The sequence below is a fragment of the Saprolegnia parasitica genome, assembly GCF_000151545.1.
Source record: "Saprolegnia parasitica CBS 223.65 unplaced genomic scaffold supercont2.57, whole genome shotgun sequence".
Taxonomy (NCBI): domain Eukaryota; phylum Oomycota; class Saprolegniomycetes; order Saprolegniales; family Saprolegniaceae; genus Saprolegnia; species Saprolegnia parasitica.
The window spans coordinates 9,832-27,345 of record NW_012156451.1 but is presented as its reverse complement, the minus strand read 5'-3'; the positions used below and the strand labels follow the sequence as shown (position 1 = coordinate 27,345).

Below are 17,514 nucleotides of genomic sequence, written 5' to 3'. Positions count from 1 at the left end.
CTTAGAAAGTCGCGTTCCACGAGGTGTACTGCACCGTTGCAACGGCAAACTCGCGGAACGTTCTTTGCTCATGGCAAGTCGCTGGATCTTCCACAGTGCACCAACCGACGCCCGCCGAAGGACTGCGCGTCGAGATGGGATGGATGGCAGCGCTGCTGCAGTTTGTCGCAGCGCCGGTCGTCGTCGTCGCCACCGCTTCTAGCTGTACACCCGAGGCATTGGCCAACGTCAAGAGCATGGCCATGGGCCCGATGGTGCTAAAGGCCAAGCTGTTGACAGACGTCGCTTGCTTCCAAGTAACTTTGACCGAGCGAACAGCCCCGTGGATTGCCGTAGCCGTGGCCGCCGCGCCCGTCATGGTGAACACGCCGACAAGCTCTGCGGTGGTATTCGACACGACGACACTGCTGCCGCTCTTGTACGACCTGAAGGGCTACGAAGTCGCCGACGTCCTGGTGCAGAAGGACCAGTCGCCCATCTCGGTCATTGCAGCGTCTGTCAACACAACGCGGGTTTCGTTTACCTTTGCGCGGTCACTGTCTGCTCAAACAAGCACAGACGTGGCCATTGTACCCGGCGTCCCGAGCACGCTCTTATGGGCGGTCGGTGACCACGCATGGCCGTCGCACCACGCCGAGCGGGGCGTCCTCCGCGTCGCGATTCCGTCGAGCGACTCGAGTGGCTCGGGCTCGGGCGGCGCCGTCTCGACTTTTGTGACGTCGTACACAGTTCTCGTCGTCCTCTCGGCTTTTCTCTGTATTGTGCTCTTGGGGTTGGCGGCCACGGGCTGGCCTTGCTCCTTTGTGGAGCAGCCGCTCTGCCGTCCGCCCAAGCCAGCAGTAACGGCGCCGTTGCGCCGGGTGCTCGCCGATGTCAGTGTCGGCCAAGCCATCGTCGTCGGCGTGTACGTCATGAGCCTCGTTGTCGTCGGCGTCGTCGTCGTCCACCAGTTTGGCACAAATGTGACTGGGGTGCGCCGCCTATCGCTTGTCTCGGGGCACTTGGCTCTGGTCTCGCTCATGTGGCTGCTACTGCCCGTGGCGCGAGGCTACCATTGGGAGCTCGTTTTCGGCATCTCCCACGAGCGTGTGCTAAAGTTTCATCGGTGGTTGGGCCTGCTTGTGACGTTGACGGCGACACTGCACTTGGCCGTCAACGTCAACCGGGGCATCGACGTGCTTAGCCGCGTCGCGTACGGAACGCAGGAGGTCGTCCCTCTCTATGGTTTTGTCGCCTTGCTCGCGTTTTCTTCGATGGCGCTTCTCGGAATGCTCGAGCCACTTCGTCGGGCCATGTACGAGGTGTTTTATCTTCACCACCGGACCTTTTCGATTATTGGCCTCGTTTGCGTGCTGCTACACAGCCGCACAGTGGCCTATAGCCTCGCACTGCCGCTGGCACTGTACGTCTGGACACTGCTTTGGCGGAGTCGTGCCTACTGGACGACGGCGGACGCGACCGTGTGCGACGCGTCTGTGAGCCGCCGCACTGTGGTGCTCGTATTGCCGTTTACGCCCACGTCCAAGCAGTTTGCCGCAACGATGTCGCCGGGCGCGTACTTTTTTCTCCAAGTGCCCAGTATCTCGGGCGTCGAGTGGCATCCGTTCTCGGGAATTGTGACGCCGGACGGCAACTCGGTCGGGTTTTGCCTCAAATCGCAGTCACCAGCTTCGTTTGTGCACAAGGTGCTTTGCAGTAACACGCGCGTCCTTCGCGTTCGACTGGGCGGTCCCTACGGCCACATCGCGCTCCCCTGGAATGCTCTGGACGTTGTTGTTTTGATTGCCGGTGGTGTTGGTATCACACCGCTCCTCAATATCATCAACCAACGTCGCCAGAAAGCCAAGAGTCGCATGGTCCTGCGCGCGCCGCAGCTGCACTTGCACTGGATCGTGCCAACGCCCGACGACCTCCTCTGCGCCGACCGACTCATGTTTCCGATGCTGCCGGACGTTCAGTGTCACTACTATGCCACCCGCGCGACGTCTGACGGTGTCGTCTTGAGCGCCTACGGCGGTGACGTCGCATACGTAGCCAAACGCCCGGCGATGCACGACGTCCTCGCACTTGATCCATTCGAGTCGCCGCGCGTCGGCGTCGTAGTATGCGGACCCCAATCGCTCGTCGACGAAGTACAATACGAAGCGGCACTCCGTGGCTATAGCTTTCACAAGGAGCTCTTTGCCCTTGCGTGAGATGCACCCACGTAGTGGTTGTCTCGATCTAAATGCACTTTGGCGCTTATCAGCTGTTTCTCCGTCGTCAACAACTAGCGTATTTTACAAAGCTCTCGCGCCGAAGGAGGAGTTGGGCGTGACTGGAACGCGCTACAGGAGACGCAACACACCCACAAAGATTTGTCAAGTTGATTATGTAAACCCAAGATATGTTGTTTGCAACAGCAAGGCAAGAGCTCAGGCGAGAGAAAAGGTATCGTGCACTTGACGTCAATCTGATGTCTGATGTGGAAAAAAGGAACAAAGATACAATATTGCATCAAACGATTGCGAAGGGACTGAACCTTGGCTCCTGCGTCGCGCAAACGTCGCATGAAGAGAATTTATTACAATATAGATGCAGCACTTGATAGAGCAGTTGTGACACCCTCTCTATTGACAAGTATATCAGGCAATTCATTTCAGGGTGGACCATGCGTTGCGCATTGTGCCAATTTGCGAGGTTGGCGGCAACGAAAACAACATCGCTCAGCGCCACGTTCTGCGAGTTGCTCGCCTTTGCAAATGCACACGTCGTAATCATAGGCCGCCGCCCAAGTGGGTCTCGATTGCGATTAAGCAACCGCCAAGACGGTCAAGGAGCCCGTCAAGGACTTGGTCATCTGCGATGTGACGCTGCCACCCGCTTTGCTCTACATTGTACACGATGCGCAGCTTATCTTTGTATGAGTTACGAGTCGGTACTTAGTATAGGTTAACGTCATAAGTATGTGTACCGTGGGCACTCGGGTAGAATCAACCTAATTTTGAGCTTTCGACCACACTTCAAACGCGAGCCTACAGAGGTGGCGTGAGACCCAAAGCGTTGATAGAACAATGTCTCGTACTGGACACCGTTGTCTTCGTCTTCAACGCGCGACTCGCACACGGTAAAATGCTTGTCCCACTCGGGGAAGAGGGTGTCGCCGTCGTACTCGGCATCGATTCGCGTGATGTAGAGCTTGTCGGCTGTTGTCAGTGCCTCGGTATAAATGCGCTGGCCGCCGAGAATCCAGACCTCGTTCACGCCCTGGTTGCGCGCAATATCTAGCGCCTCCTCGTAGCTGCTCGCGAGGCTCGTATGCGGCGGCGTCTTGCCGGCCTCGATAAGCGACCGAGAGACGACGATGGCGGGAAAGGCGGGGCCGGCCGCGAACTCGTCAAAGCACGTCTTGCCCATGATCGAGACGTGACCCTTGACCGTGTTGAGAAAGTAGTTCCAGTCCTTGGGCAGCGACCACGGCAGCGTCCCATTGCGGCCGATGATGCGGTTCCGGGGCACAGCGGCTATGATATTGATCTGCATATTGCCGAGGACTATAGGGCCTTGATGGTGCGAAGCGAAAATGATGACACGCGAAGTCTGCGGATCGTACTACAATATGCCATATTTTATACGATATACAAAACGCAAGTACGAGACGCGTATTTTATTAACGATTGGATTTCAGCTGACGTGATTGGTCGAAATCGAAACTGCAAATTGAAGCAGCACGCATACAAATATCAAGTCATGTACTGTAACCTATCAGTGCGACGACGGCGTCGACCGAGTTGGTCGATCCGCGAAGTCCATTCATGAATCCTTCTCGGTAGTCCAGTGAAGGTCTCATATACCCGTGCGCCTCGGCCATGAACTAACTAGAGTCCTAAAGAGAGAGCTTGGCAATCTCATTTACGCGTCCGTGACGTGGTTGTGCGGTAGGGTGATCGAGACAAAAACCACTGGAATTTGAAGGAGTTGGCATCTCAATCGCCCATTTTTGAAGTAATTTTCCGTGATGTACTCAACCTCTCTAAATGCTACTCTGGTATTAACGCCAATGGCGCGCGATGTACCAAGACAAATCCCCTCGTAAGGGCACATAATTGACATCGCAAGTCGGTGGGGCGTTTGAAGTTGCGTGGTTTCAGCCACCAGGCTCGTTTCAGTCGAGGAAACGCTGGAATGGCGGGCGAAACACCCCTCGTGAGCGCCCGTGCGTACGAAGCAACACGAGACGCGGTGCTAAAGCTCAAGCAGCAGCGCTGCGTCGAGGAAAAACCAAGTGCAGCGCATGCAACACCGTATGCGACGACCGAGCGGCGCATGGCGCAAGCGATGGCTGCGGCGTTGGACGAGCACGTGGTCATTGTGCGCACGTCGGGCCTTCGACCTGGCCGAGAAAACACGCTTGTCGACCACGTTGACGTACTTCGGAAGCTGTACACAAGTGCGCTCTCGTCACTCCACGCCAACTACACCGACGCCGAAACCAATTGGGCGGCCCGCGTCGCGGCTATTCAGTCGGAGCTCGCGCACGAGGTCGACGCATCCGCGAGTCTACGAGCAAGCCACGTAACAGAGCTTGACCAGCTCACCCAGCGCCTCGAGACGACCCATTTTGAAGAGCTCGAGAGCCTCACCAAACTCTACGACGATAAAGTCGTCGAGATCCAAGCGGCCGCCGACGCGCAGCTCACAGTCACCGAGGCCGCGTACAATGAAAAAGTCGCACTGTTGCGCGCCAAGGCCAAATCATGGAAAGTTGCGTACGAATCCAAGCTCAAAGACGCCGTGACGAGCAAGATTGACGCGCTCAAGACGCAGGCTGAGCTCCAGCTGCAGGCTGTCTTGACTCAGCTCGACAAGGAAGCCCAGGTCCTGACGAGTGCACTGCAAGATGCGCGGTGCCACGCAAAGTCGCTCGAGCGGCAACTCGCACAAGCCAACGCGCGCATTCACGAACTCGAGGCCGCCACGCCACGCAGCGAAGTCGCCATCTGCAAGCTCGAAGCCCAGGTCGCCAGCGAGGCCAAAGCCGTGGAGGAACTAAAAACCAAGTACGACGCACTGTTAGCCACGCACCGGGCGCTCCAGACGCAAATGGTCGAAGAGAAAACGCGGCTCGTACAGCATCATGCGCTTCAGCAAGGACTTCTCGAAGAGCAGTTGGCCCGTGCCAAGCAAGACGAAATGGAGCGACTCCATGAGCGAGTGCGCCATGCGATGGAGATGAAGGCTGCCGTGATTAGCCAGCTCGAAGCAGCGGTGCTCGGGGCAGAGAATCGTGCTGCGCTGGCCGAGCACGCCCTCAATCAAATCCACACGGAGATGATGACCAGCTCGCGCTGCGACGTCCTCGAAGCCTTTCCCATCGATGCATGAGAGAAACGACTGGAAAGTGATATTTTGTTAACAAGATTGTGATTGTGATAAAATATGTATAAGCCCTAATGACAGCATGGTGCCGATACGACTGAGCTACTTGAGACGAGAGCATTTCAACACCCTTCGACACTGCAGCTTATCTGCCTCGAGTCATAGTGACCGTCGTACGACCTACATCGCCCAGGCCTTAAGCGTAAAACCTCATGGTATAAGGATTCTGCTGGAATCCCAGATTATCTGCCACCTCGCCCGCCGGATTCTGCATTCGCTCCAGCCCTGCTACAACGACAATCAATCAGCCTTTGCCAGTACACCAACATACATGACCTGCCCACCCCATAGCTCGTTGGGATGCTATACTTGCTCACAAAAGGACTCACGATAAGTCGACTCATTCGCTCCAAAATCATATATTAGTATCTACGCACTTTAAAAGCAAATTAAAACATAAACTCTTCCTTGTGAAAGTCAAAGCCGCACTGGCGCGCGTGGCGCTGCGTGTCAGCGACAAGGCCCGGCGGCCCACACGCAAGGACGCACACTGCTTTGCCAACGTACGCGATGTTGTTGACAATCTCATCGAGCAGCATGCGTCCAGGGTAGTACACGACCGGGCCCGACGACTCGCTCATGACTTGACCTTCGTCGCTGGCTTTGGTCACATAGAAGCGGTGGTGCAGCGACTCGGGCAACGGAAACATGAGGCGATCGGCGCACAAGAGTTCGCTCGCCTCGCGCACACTCCAAAATAAATGCAGCTTGCTCCCGACTTTGAGATCGACGTGCCGAGACTGGTTGACAAGGCTCAGCATCGGGGTCACGCCAATGCCGCCAGATACCATAAGGACGACGTCGTATCGACCGAGGTCCAGCGACAGCTTGCCGTACGGCCCACCGACTGCGATTGGCAGCGTCATTGCACGCAGCGAAAGCGCACGCTGGTACACGTCGTCGACGAAGCGGTTTTTGGTCCTGACCTTGAGGCAAAAACCGATCGAGTTGCCATCCGGCGTCACGATGGCCGAGAACGGATGCCACTCGAGCCCCGAGACGCTGGGCACTTGGACGTAGAAGAACGAGGCCGGGTTCATGGTCGCCGCCCAGCGCTTGGTCTTGTCGGAGGGAGGGAGCACCAGCGTCACCACCTTCTCCAACGCCACATCGACGCGAGCATCAAACGTCTGGCAAAAGGCGCGCAGCCGGAGGACGCCCGAGAGACCGTACACGATCAGTGGCAGCAGCAGCATGTACCGCACGACCGTGCTGTGCAGAAGGAGTGCGACGAGCCCAAGAAGCGAGAAGACGCGGTGGTGCAGCTGGAAAAGCGCGTAGAAGCGGCGGCGGATCGGCTCGTACCCGCCGAGCACAAGAGTCAGAAAGCACCCGAGCGCGATCAAACCCGCGAGTGGAATGACTTGGGTCTGGCCGTACACTTGGGTGCTAACGGGACTCGTAAACTTGAGATTCAAGATCAAGTGAAGCAAGCCAAAGACAACAAAGACGCGCGAGCAACCCCGGTGAAACTTGAGAATGCGGTCGTGCGAGATGCCAAAGAGGAAGTGCCAGTGCGGTCCGCGCGCGATCGGGAGGAGCGCAAACACGAGACTGACGAGCGCGAGGTGGCCCGAGACGAACGCAAAATTAGCGTAATTGAGGATCGGCGTTGGCGTCTGGAGGTAGAGACTAACGCCGACGAGCGCACTGAGAAAGAGCAGCACGATAACGACTTCGCCAATCTTGAGGTCGGCGAGGGTTTGGACGAATGGCGCCAACAGACTCGTTTCGGACGCTGGCGGTGCGCACAGCGCCGTGTAGTTGACGAGGCGGAAGCGGCCACAGTGCGTCGCAATCAGGCCGAGCAGCAGCATGGTGCCGAGGACACCAGCGGCAATCGCACCCGTGTACAGCGTCTGAAGCGGACCGTCAGTGTTGTTGACCGAGTTGAGCGTGAGCTCGAGCGCGCCGCAGGCCTGGTGCGTCGACGGAAACGTGTCGGTGCCGTACGCCCACGTAAGAGTCGTGACGCCGGTCGGGTCAATAGCCACGTCCGAACTGATCACTGCCGCGAGCTTGCGCTGGAACGTCAGCGTGATGACGCCGTTGACGCTGCTCGACTGCGACACGAGGAGCGGCGACTGGTCGGCCAGTGGTAGTGTGTCGTGCTTTGCATAGCTGCGCATCGTGTAGAGCAAAGCGGGTGGCCGCGTCACGTCGTAGATGACCACGTTGTTAACGGGATCGTTGACCATCTTGGCGGTTGGTGAGATCGCAATCGAGACCCACGTGGCCGACATGTCGTTGAGTGTCACTTGGAAGCAGACGGCGTCGCCTTGCACGAGGCTCTTGAGGCCCATGGGCGTGCGGCCCATGGAGACGACAGGTGCATTTGCAAAGGCGAGCGACTCGCAGATCGTGGCGTTGAGCGCTGCTGTTGTCGTCGGCGACGAGAGCAACACCAACACGAGCAGTACGAGAAGCATTTTGATCAATGCGCTGCGCTTCAGCGATCGAGCTGACCATGTACGGAAAGCCGCGACGGGCGACGACGTCTGTACCTGGATTCGTTAAAAAGGCCGACAAGATCGCGTCCTTACATTAAGCAGCGTTTTCATTGGTCGACGTTAAACTTACGCGCAAGGCTGTTTAAACCTGTTGATCCCGGTGTCAACTTGATGCGACATGGCACGGAAAACGAGGGTATTGGCACATCAACGGTGTGCTCTCGATTGCGCTCTAGCGGCGGCTTGCAGCGGTCGTCGACTTGGACGTGGCATTGAACCGAACGGCGTGACGGCACTGACGTGGTCATACAACACCAATTCGTTCCCATCCGCGCACAAGACCAGGGCATATCGCCAATGCACCGCTCAACATACTTCACACGGCCGCGATTGCAGCTGGCGTCTTTGGCGTCATGTTGGCGCTGGGTATTGTCGTCACGTACTTCGGTTTTGCTTCCGCCTTATCAACTAAGACGACACTGTGTGCCCCAGTCGGACAGAGGCCTCGCGACCTTATATACATGAACGTGTTTCGCGTTATCTTCGTTGATACAAAGAGTTCGCATACGTAGAGACTAACAATCTATTTCTTCTTCATTCGTTCGCCGGGCCGTGGCTGCGCAGGCGGCGGCGCGGGGGCTCGTTTTGCCCTTCTGTGGTCGTCCGGGGGCGTTGGCATTGTGCACCTTGTGCTCGACCTTCCAGCGACGTGGCGTAGAGCTGGCCAAAACGGCGGTGGCGGCGAGCGAAGCAAGAAGGATGCGCTGCATGGTCACATGAGTGTCTTCGCCATGTAGTACACATGATGTCCCTGTGGATGCAGTAGGGTCTTTTGTCACGCCATCACATCGATCGGCCTTGACTGCCTATCCGGATAACTGACGTGGCGATGGATCTGTGTGCCGACGCATACAGCGCAGGTACTATTGCTGTCGTGGTTGCCAAAGCAACCGCTTTTCACCTAGTTTGGTTCACCTTTGTGTGCGGCATCAAATCACCATCGTAAATGACCCGTAAAGCATGGTGGATGAATCTGGCGGTTGATTCACCGCGTTGAAAAACGAGGGTCCCCTCATACGTTACGCGCCCTTTTCGTTTGCATGCAGATTCTTTTTCGACGCACTTCGAGGTAGGGGGCCCTACGCTTTTATCGTGCTCTCTATATAGTGTGCGATCCGTGGTGTATTGCCGCACGGCCCAGTATCGACGCATACACTATTTACGTATATCTCCGGTTAGGTCGTGGGCCATAATATTCATTGTCGCAGGAAATATCCACGAACCCAATCAGGCGCATGGACGAGTCTGGCGGCGATGGCACGGAGCGCAGCATCGTCGGCGACGTCCTCCGCCACAACCTCATGGGCTTCGACCTCGCGGAGGACGCCCCGTACTCGGTCTCGGACGTGCTCGCCGCGCCGCCCAGCGCGTACAGGTCGACCGACAGCTGCTTCGCGCCGTGGAGCGCCGACGACCGTCTGATGGATCTGCGCGGGACGGCCTTCGCCGCCGTATGGGAGCGCTACCTCCACTTGAGTCACCTCGACGTAGATGCGCGGCCCGCGTCGGAGTTGGCGTGCTTCCTCCACGACGTCGAGGTGCTCCAGCAAATGTACGTTAGCAACGATACCATGAGCGCGGGCGACTGGCCGCTTGGCGCGCTCACGCTTGTCGTCGACGAGATGCTCTACGCACTACAGCACGCGCTTTGCGTTCGCCTTTCGGTCGCGCTCCGCGTCTTGTCCAAGGCGCTGCGCTGGAAGCGCAACCAAGCGATCGTGCTGCGGCTCCACGACGGCTCCGGGATCGCCTGTCTCTTTGCCCCGATGACGCAGCTGCTCCAGACGTGGCTCGACCACATTGCCGCGCGTCCCAAGCAAGATGCTGACACGAGGACGACGACGACGACGATCGGATCTGCCTGTACGACACGCTGCGGAGCTGGACAAGGCTGCTCGAGGTGTGCTTTGTCGGGTCCAGCGCGCTCTGGCAGCAGTGGGCCGACGTCGATGTCGCCATGCCCGATATACTCTCGCCTTCCGTCGCTGCATGGAGCGCCGGCCCCTCGGACGCGTGCTTGTCGGCGCTCGACGACGTCCACCACGAGTGGACCGACTATTACTTTGACTCGAAGAAGCCGACGCCGATGGGGTTTCTGCACCACGCCTTTCACGCACTCCCGCCGCTGCTTGCGTTTGAACGTCTTGTTCTCGAGAGCCTGCTCGTCGTTGTTGCCGCGACCCGGGCCGCCGACCTCACGTCTCGCATGGTCGTGTCGCCCTGGATCCCGCTCCAGCTCGATATGCTCGGACTTGTCGGGGCGCTGCTTTGTGTCCATCGAAGTACGTCGTTCTCGGCACCAATTCCCGGCGACGCACTCTTGCCGGCGCTCTTTGATGTGCTGCTTTTGGAGGCCAAGCAGCCGTCGGGCTCGGCCCAGCGCATGGCGCAAGAGACGTCGCTCACGTCCATGGTGCTCCGTGTCGGCCTCGAAGTGTGCGCGAGCGCCGAGAGTCTCTGGCTCGTTTTTGCCGAGAAGCTCAGTCTCGTGGGGTCCCCGCTGCGCTGGCTCCTTGACACTTCGCTGCAGCTCGCGGCCACGTCGACTATCGAGCCGCGCTCGGGTTGCGACATTCCGACGTACGCGCTGACGCTGCACTCTGATCTCTTTGCGGACGTCGGGAAAGCAAAAGGCAACCGCGTCTTGTGCTACGCGTGCCAGCGCCACACGGCGCGCTGGATTGCGACCGGTCTTGTCACGGCCTGTGGCGCACAGCGCATCGAGACGTTGACGCCGGCGCATCACGTGTGGCACCACGCCAACCTCTGCTACAAAGCGCTCTTTGATACGCTCTTTCTCACGTTTGCGACCCCGGCCGTGGTGTTTCTTGACACGGCGATGCCGGTTGACTTGCGCGCGTCGCCGATTGCCGCCTACCTCGAGCAAACGATCCTCGTGGCGTTGGACTGGAGCCGTGCCGCGCGCCGCCACGTCGGCGGTGTCAGCGTCGAGCTCCACGCCGTGTGTTTTCTCCGGCACGCCTTCCATCTGCATCCACAGAGCACGGTCGTTGCGAGCGCGCTCCGTGACGCCGACGCGTGGTCGTTTCTGTGGCGCCATCCGGGTTTGTTTGACGCGCTTGCTCCGAATTGTGCCGCTTCGCACATCCTGTGGCTCGGCGATGTCGCCGCGACGATCGCGGAGCTGGACAAGGGCCCGCGCCGATCCTTTGTCGTGTACCATGCGGTCGTCGTGGCCACACTTTTACGCATCGTCCACGCGCTGCCTGACAAGACAGCGTACTTGGCTCTCGTGCTCAAGAGCCTCGTCGCGACGACGGACGAGAACGACGCGTGGTTTCGCTTCACGATGCTGTCGGTGCTCGAGCAACTGGCCAAAGCCGAAGGCGCCGCATTCGACGCCTTCTTTCTCGCACACGTCCCGCTCTTTGCGCGGTTGTTGGGGCCGATGGACGGAAGTGACGCCTCGTCGCTCGCCCGGCGGACCAGTCTTCGCTTTCTGTACGTGTTTGTGACGCCGTCGCGAGCCGTCGACGTCCTCGACGTCGAGCTGACGATGCGCTGTGGGCTGCTACCGGCGCTCTTCCAGCTCCTGCACGACCCGAGCTGCGTCCCATTTGTGCTCCAGATGCTACCCGGACTCTTGCATGCGGGTCTGGAGCTCCTCTACGCTCGGCACGTTGCCGCCGTGTCGGCCGAGGTGCTGCACGCCACGCTCTTTCAGCTGTACACGCAGTCCCTCTCCGAGCTCATCTCGCAGACTCGGAATGGCGTTGGCGACGTGGTCATGGCGCTCGTCGATATACTCCACACGGTGCTCCTATCGAGTCGGTATTTCAAGTCGGCACAGACGCTCTTTCGAGAGTGCGGGCTCTTCGTGCATCTCACCAATTTGCTCCACTCGCGCCACTATGTCGAGACGCCCAGCCACGGCAGCGTGATTCGAGCCGTCGGCGCCGTGCTCACGCTGCTTATGGCGGGGAACCGCGAGTCCAAAGCCGAGTTTCGGTCGCTCCTTGGGTCCGCGATCGACGACCACGACCGTGTTGCGTATGCGCCGCTCGTGCATGTGTGCTTGGCCGCCGAGCCCGATGCCATCTCTCTGGCGACCATGGAGCTCTTTCTGGATATGATGGTCGACAACGATCGCATGGGTTCTCGGATTCACAACCCGGACGCGGTGCCTGTGTTGTGGATCCTCTTCCGGCACTGCTCCCTCGACGTGCAACATGTTGTCGTCCACCGGTTTCTCGAGCTCTTCGACTCGACGACGTACGCGGTGCTGAACCGGTCGATGTGCTGCTACGTCCAGCCCGCGACGCTCGACCAGATCCTCGATGTCCTCGAAGGCGATGTCGTTTTCGATGGCCTCTTGCAGGTCATGGTCGAAATTGGCCTCCATAGCATTGGCGTCAAGCAGCTCAAGCGCTTCTTCCGCCTCTTGCAAAAACCGTCGATGGCGCCGCACGCTGCATCGCTTGTCCATGCACTCTACCGCATGGTGACGCCCAAGCGCGCGGGCCCCAGCCGGTTCTTCTTTCTCGATGGCGTGCAGTCGGGGCTTGAGGTCGCACCGACGTTCACGCTGCCGTCGCGCGGCTACACGCTGCATACGTGGATCCGACTCGAAGAGGCGCCGTCTCGCAAGAAGCAATCCCTCGTCTCGATCCGCGACGAGAACGGAGACGGCTACCATTTGTACGTGCAGTCGGGCGTCTTGTGCTACGCGTTGCCGCAGGAGCTCGTCGTTCACACTAACGTACCTCTCGTGCCGCACGCGTGGCACTGCATAAGCTGGTCGCACGCATCCGGGTCGTTCCGGTCGCGGCCCGAGGCGAGTGTTTGCCTCGACGGCGACGTGGTTTGGAGCACGAACGACGTCCCGTCGATCGAGCTGGCGGCCGTGGCGTCGTGCCACATTGGCTGCGATGTTGGCGTGACGCACCTCGGGCGACTGCAGCTTGGCGCTGTCTACTTGTTTCGAAGAGCGCTCTCACGCGAGAATGTCCGACTGCTGCACCGCCGCGGCCCGGACATGCTCTTGGCACGCCCGGACCCGCTCCTCGACGAGCTCCTCTGGAGTTACCACCCAAGTGTTTGGGAGGGCCAGTTCTTCCTCAACGGCAGCTTGCATTTTCAAGAGGCGACGCCGCGTCAGCTTGCGGCCCGACGTCTCGAGGGCACGTACCACGTGTACACGCGGTATCTCGTCGACGTGCTCGACTGCATCGGAGGCATCGCGGTCGTCTTGCCACTGCTGGCGCTCTTTGATTTTGAGCCGAGTCCGGATCTGACGGCGAATGTGCTTCAGCTGCTCACGGCGCTCCAGCACGACCACAGTGCCAACCAACGCTTTCTGCACGAAGGCCATGGCGTACGGGTCGTGGCGTATCTCCTCAGTCGCATGGCGCCGCAGCACCGTACGAGACAGGTCCTCGATGCCATGACGGCGCTCTTGCTTGACGCGCCGCGGCCCGTGCAAGGTCTCATCATCAAGCACTGGCTTGGCAACTTTTACCTCTGGTCGTTCGCGCCGCTGGACGTTCAGCTGTACGCGGTGGCGACGTTGCGTCGGCTCGTGCTCTCGCCCAGCTTGCCGTGGCAGACGCATTTGACCGTGCGGAAGCTCCTCGACGATCTCCGGTTGCACTATTGGTTTACGCCGCCGACAGCGATTTGGGCCAGCGAAGGTGGCTGCATGGACGCTAGCGCCGGTGTCTTGTCGCCGAGCCACTTTGAGAAAGGCGCCATGTTCAATCGACGCGAGTGGTGTCACCCCGAGACGCACGCCCCCGTGGCGTCCCACTTGAGTGCCGCCGAGTGCCATAGAGTGCGCGGCGCACTCCTCGAGCTCCTCGAGACGCTGCTTCGCACCAAGACGTCGCTCGAGGCGGCCGATGTGAACGCGCTTACGGGGTTCCTTGCCTTCTCGGGCGACGACTTGCAAAAGAAGGATGTGCTGACCGTCCTCCTCCGCCTGTTTGCCGAACCGACGCTCGCGCCAACGCTCGCAGCGCTTATCGAGAAGGAGGTTCGCCGCCAAGTCAACACGCCGGACGCCAACTTGGACCCGCATTATTGCGTCACGCCATGGAGCGGGTTTGGCTTGCCCATCTCGGCGGCTGACGCGGTCGTCGCGCTCGTGCTGCGACGGCCGCAGCTGTCGGGTCGCCTCAAATTGCTCGGGCTCGAAATCGTCGTCCAGTGTCTGAGCGTGTTGCCGGTCGAGGCGCCGGCGCACCACCGCCCGCACTCGGTGTCGATGCCGTCGACGGTGCTTGCGACGGCCCTTGCGTTCAAACCGCGCATGGCGGCCTCGCACAACGACGTGCGGTTCGCGTCGCATCTTCGGCGCATGAGCAGCTACAGCTTTAGCGAGCTCTCGGACGACGAGGTCGGGGACGTTCCTGCGACGACACCGACGACCGAGACACCGTCGGACGCCGTCGGACACGTGCTGGCAGCGCTTGCGTTTGTTCCCGTCGACGCCTACGACGACGTGGTCGAGCTCTGCTGGCGTCTGCTCGTCAACGACCGTCGGCACGTGGTCGTACCGGCACTCTTTGCGGCCATGCCACGCGCGTCGCTAGCCACGTGTCTCGATGTCTTTCGAGGTCTCGACCAACAGCTGCGGCTACTGCAACTCGTGTGCCACCACCGCGTGCTGCGGTCGTGGATACTGGTGCTGCAGCGCTGCGACCACGACGACGACCGCCAAGTCGTGCTCAACGTGGTCGTCACGTGGTCCGTGCACTGCATTGCGACAGCGATCGACGGCTGGGTCACCGTGCACCGCTGCCTCGCGCTCCTGGATGCCACCATATCGCCGCCGTCGCTCGCCGATGCGATGCGCCAGCGGTACTTGACGCAGCTGTTGCTTCGTCTGCGACACATGGACGTGCCAAGCCGCCTCCAAGCCCACGGGTCGAAATGGCAGTACGTTTCGTCCGACCCGGTCGACGCGGAGCGACAACAGTGGCTGCTTGTACACGCGAATGTGTGGCATCTCGTCTTTGTGGTCGAAGACGACCGGTGCCGCGCTGCGCCGCCTACTGTAGCGCTTGTGGAAGCGCTCTTGCATTTGCTTCGGCGTACGTCCTCTGTCTCTTTCATCCGTACACGACAGGTCTAAAGCATATACTAGGGATGGACATGCTGTACTGGACGGCGTTTCCGATTGAGCTTGAGACGGCGCAGCCGTGGACGGCTCGAAAAGGCGGTGTCTTGCGGGCGCTCCTGCGACTGCTGTTACCCTTGAAGCATGCCGCGCCCCTCTTGCACGAGTACCTCTTTCACGACCAGTGCCCACACGCCCGCGGGGATGCCCAGCGGTACATCTTGCGTGCATTGGCCGTCGTCTCGGGCCTCTCCAAAGCCGAGTCACAAGGTGATTGGCGCCAAACGACGCTGGACCTCGCGCGGCGGCACAAGGCGCTGCTGCAACTACGTTTCCTCGACCTGCAGCAGTCGTCGTCGACGTCGCCGACGCCGTCGTCCGAGCCGGTCGCGACAGCGCTTCTTGCCGAGCTGCAGAGTGTGCTGCAGCTGCCGTCGCTCGAGTGGGCCGACTGGGACATTCTCGTGCCGCCGTACGATCCGATGACCGACGACAGCGACCACTGGGCAGCCGAGATGGCCTCCGAGCGGCTTCAGACAGTACGACGTCGTGCGAGGCTGCGTATAGTCCTAGATCAATGCCTCGTAGGTTGCACGCGAGACGCTGGCTGGGGTGCACTGGGAGCTGCTTGCACGGCAGTGCCACCGCCACCGATATACGTCCAAGGTACCCTCTTTGCTGCATCCATTTTGACCGAAAGAGACGGTATACATGATGATGTAGACGATGGACGACATCTTGCGCAGCGCCATGCAGTGGGAGCGGTCCGTGTGGAAGCTGACAAGCGACAAGTACGAAAAGCAACGCGTGCACGCGAGTCACACGTGGCAGCGCCTGCTTCGGTCGCTCACGAACGAGCGGGCGTCGTGGGGCGATGACGGCAGCCGCGTCGGCGTCGCCGTGCAGTGGAAGCTCGACAGCGCCGAGAATACGCGGCGCGAACGCTGCAAGCTCAAGCGGTACTACGCCCGGGACGCGACGCCAACGGCATGGACAGAGCTGCCGACCATCTCGCAGGCCGATGCGCAGCTGTCGCTGGCAACCGAGCTCCTCCAAGCCAAGGCGCTCGCTGCGTACAACGAGGACTTTTACGAAAAGCTCAAGATGCGCGACGAAGCCGCGAGCGAGCACACGCCGCTGGTCGCGCTCACCGACGGCATCGACCCCGGGGCACGCATCGCGACGTTCGAGTGCGCGTGGATCGCAAAGACCAAGCACGAGCCGTGCCACTTGCATATGTACCCGATGTACCTCAGCCTCGTCGTGCGAGCAACGAGCAAGCAAATCAAGTGGCCGCTGCCCGTGCGCGCCTCCTACGCTCCCCGTCGTCGTCACATCCTATGGCGTGTAGGGCTTGCTGCACGTCGAGCACCGTCGGTTCCAGTTTCGATCCTCGGCGCTCGAGCTCTTTTTCCGAGACGGCGCGTCCATCTTTGTGAATTTTCTCGACAAGAAGGCCGCCGCCTTGTTGCAGCAGACGCTTCGCTTCATGCAGCCGCCGGCGCTGCAGCCGTCGCTCGGGCGCACGCCGCGCGCGCGGTTCGAGCACGCGAGTGCGATGCAGCGCTGGGTCGACCGGAAGCTTTCGAATTTCGAGTACCTCATGCATCTCAACACGATGGCGGGGCGCACGTACAACGATCTCGCGCAGTACCCCGTACGTTTTTGCAACGTATTTTGAAGGATTTTTGACAGATTTGTAGATTTTCCCGTGGGTGCTGGCCGATTACACGAGTGAGACGCTCGACTTGAGCAACCCGGCAACCTTTCGCAATTTGTCGCGGCCCATTGGCGTGCAGAACGATGCGAGCTTGGCGTTCTTCACCGAGCGCTACAACGTGCTCGAAGTCGAGTACCAGCGGTCGCTCCAAGTCCCGCATTCGGTAGCGACAATTTCGTCGATCCATTGGATAGGATACTACGGAATCGAGAAACGTAGGAAGACGACATGCCGCAGCTACCGCCGTTCCACTATGGCACGCACTACTCGTGTTCGGCGTTTGTGATTGGCTTTCTGCTGCGGTTGCAGCCGTTCACGAGCTACCACAAGCAGCTGCAAGGCGGTACGCACTTCGTCGGCGATGCAATTGTTACGTGCGTCTAGGCAAGCTCGACCACGCCGACCGGTTGTTTCACTCGATCGAAGCCTCGTTCCGGAGCTGCACGACCAACCCGAGCGACGTGCGCGAGCTCATCCCCGAGTTTTACTACCTCCCCGAGTTTCTTCTCAATACGAACCGCATCGAGCTCGGTATCAAGCAGAACGGCGACGTCGTCGACAACGTCGTTCTGCCGCCGTGGGCGCACGGGTCGGCCCACGAGTTCATTCGACTCCACCGCGCCGCGCTCGAAAGCGACTACGTCTCGGCGCATTTGCACGAGTGGATCGACTTGATTTTCGGCTACAAGCAACGTCCACCGCTGTTTGGAGGCACAGCCCACGCCGTCGACGCGTGCAACGTGTACTTTCACCTGACGTATGACGGCGCCGTCGACCTCGACAAGCTC

At 59.9% G+C, this 17,514-nt stretch overlaps 5 protein-coding genes across 5 annotated transcripts in view; 3 read left to right on the top strand and 2 right to left on the bottom strand.

Annotated features, from left to right (window-relative positions):
* SPRG_20928 (hypothetical protein) overlaps positions 1 to 2,195 on the top strand; it is a gene marked incomplete at both ends in the record, with an annotated part of 7,252 nt that extends 5,057 nt beyond the window's left edge. Inside the window, one exon of the mRNA XM_012349770.1 lies at positions 97 to 2,195. Coding sequence (XP_012205160.1) covers positions 97 to 2,195 — 2,099 coding nt within the window. The remainder of the gene's footprint in view (positions 1 to 96) is intronic.
* Positions 2,196 to 2,887: 692 nt separating this feature from the next.
* SPRG_10565 (dihydrofolate reductase) lies at positions 2,888 to 3,553 on the bottom strand. The gene is made up of 2 exons (XM_012349693.1): positions 3,065 to 3,553; positions 2,888 to 3,014 (listed from the first exon to the last, which is right to left on the bottom strand). Exons 1-2 carry the CDS (start codon positions 3,520 to 3,522, stop codon positions 2,978 to 2,980), a joined length of 495 nt encoding a protein of 164 aa, XP_012205083.1. The 5' UTR covers positions 3,523 to 3,553; the 3' UTR covers positions 2,888 to 2,977.
* Positions 3,554 to 4,304: 751 nt separating this feature from the next.
* SPRG_10564 (hypothetical protein) lies at positions 4,305 to 5,364 on the top strand (the record flags this gene model as incomplete). Its single annotated transcript, XM_012349692.1, has 2 exons — positions 4,305 to 5,106; positions 5,128 to 5,364. Coding segments are annotated over 2 exons (1,039 nt in total), but the record flags the coding sequence as incomplete, so codon positions are not given.
* A 443-nt stretch (positions 5,365 to 5,807) lies between these two features.
* On the bottom strand, positions 5,808 to 7,847 carry SPRG_10563 (hypothetical protein; the record flags this gene model as incomplete). The annotated part of the gene is made up of 1 exon (XM_012349691.1): positions 5,808 to 7,847. One exon carries the CDS (start codon positions 7,845 to 7,847, stop codon positions 5,808 to 5,810), a length of 2,040 nt encoding a protein of 679 aa, XP_012205081.1.
* A 1,382-nt stretch (positions 7,848 to 9,229) lies between these two features.
* Positions 9,230 to 17,514, top strand: part of SPRG_22262 (hypothetical protein) — a gene marked incomplete at both ends in the record, with an annotated part of 9,027 nt that continues 742 nt past the window's right edge. Inside the window, 9 exons of the mRNA XM_012349771.1 lie at positions 9,230 to 9,714; positions 9,819 to 14,980; positions 15,034 to 15,545; positions 15,595 to 15,672; positions 15,730 to 16,308; positions 16,358 to 16,663; positions 16,710 to 16,844; positions 16,946 to 17,069; positions 17,111 to 17,496. Coding sequence (XP_012205161.1) covers positions 9,230 to 9,714; positions 9,819 to 14,980; positions 15,034 to 15,545; positions 15,595 to 15,672; positions 15,730 to 16,308; positions 16,358 to 16,663; positions 16,710 to 16,844; positions 16,946 to 17,069; positions 17,111 to 17,496 — 7,767 coding nt within the window. The remainder of the gene's footprint in view (positions 9,715 to 9,818; positions 14,981 to 15,033; positions 15,546 to 15,594; positions 15,673 to 15,729; positions 16,309 to 16,357; positions 16,664 to 16,709; positions 16,845 to 16,945; positions 17,070 to 17,110; positions 17,497 to 17,514) is intronic.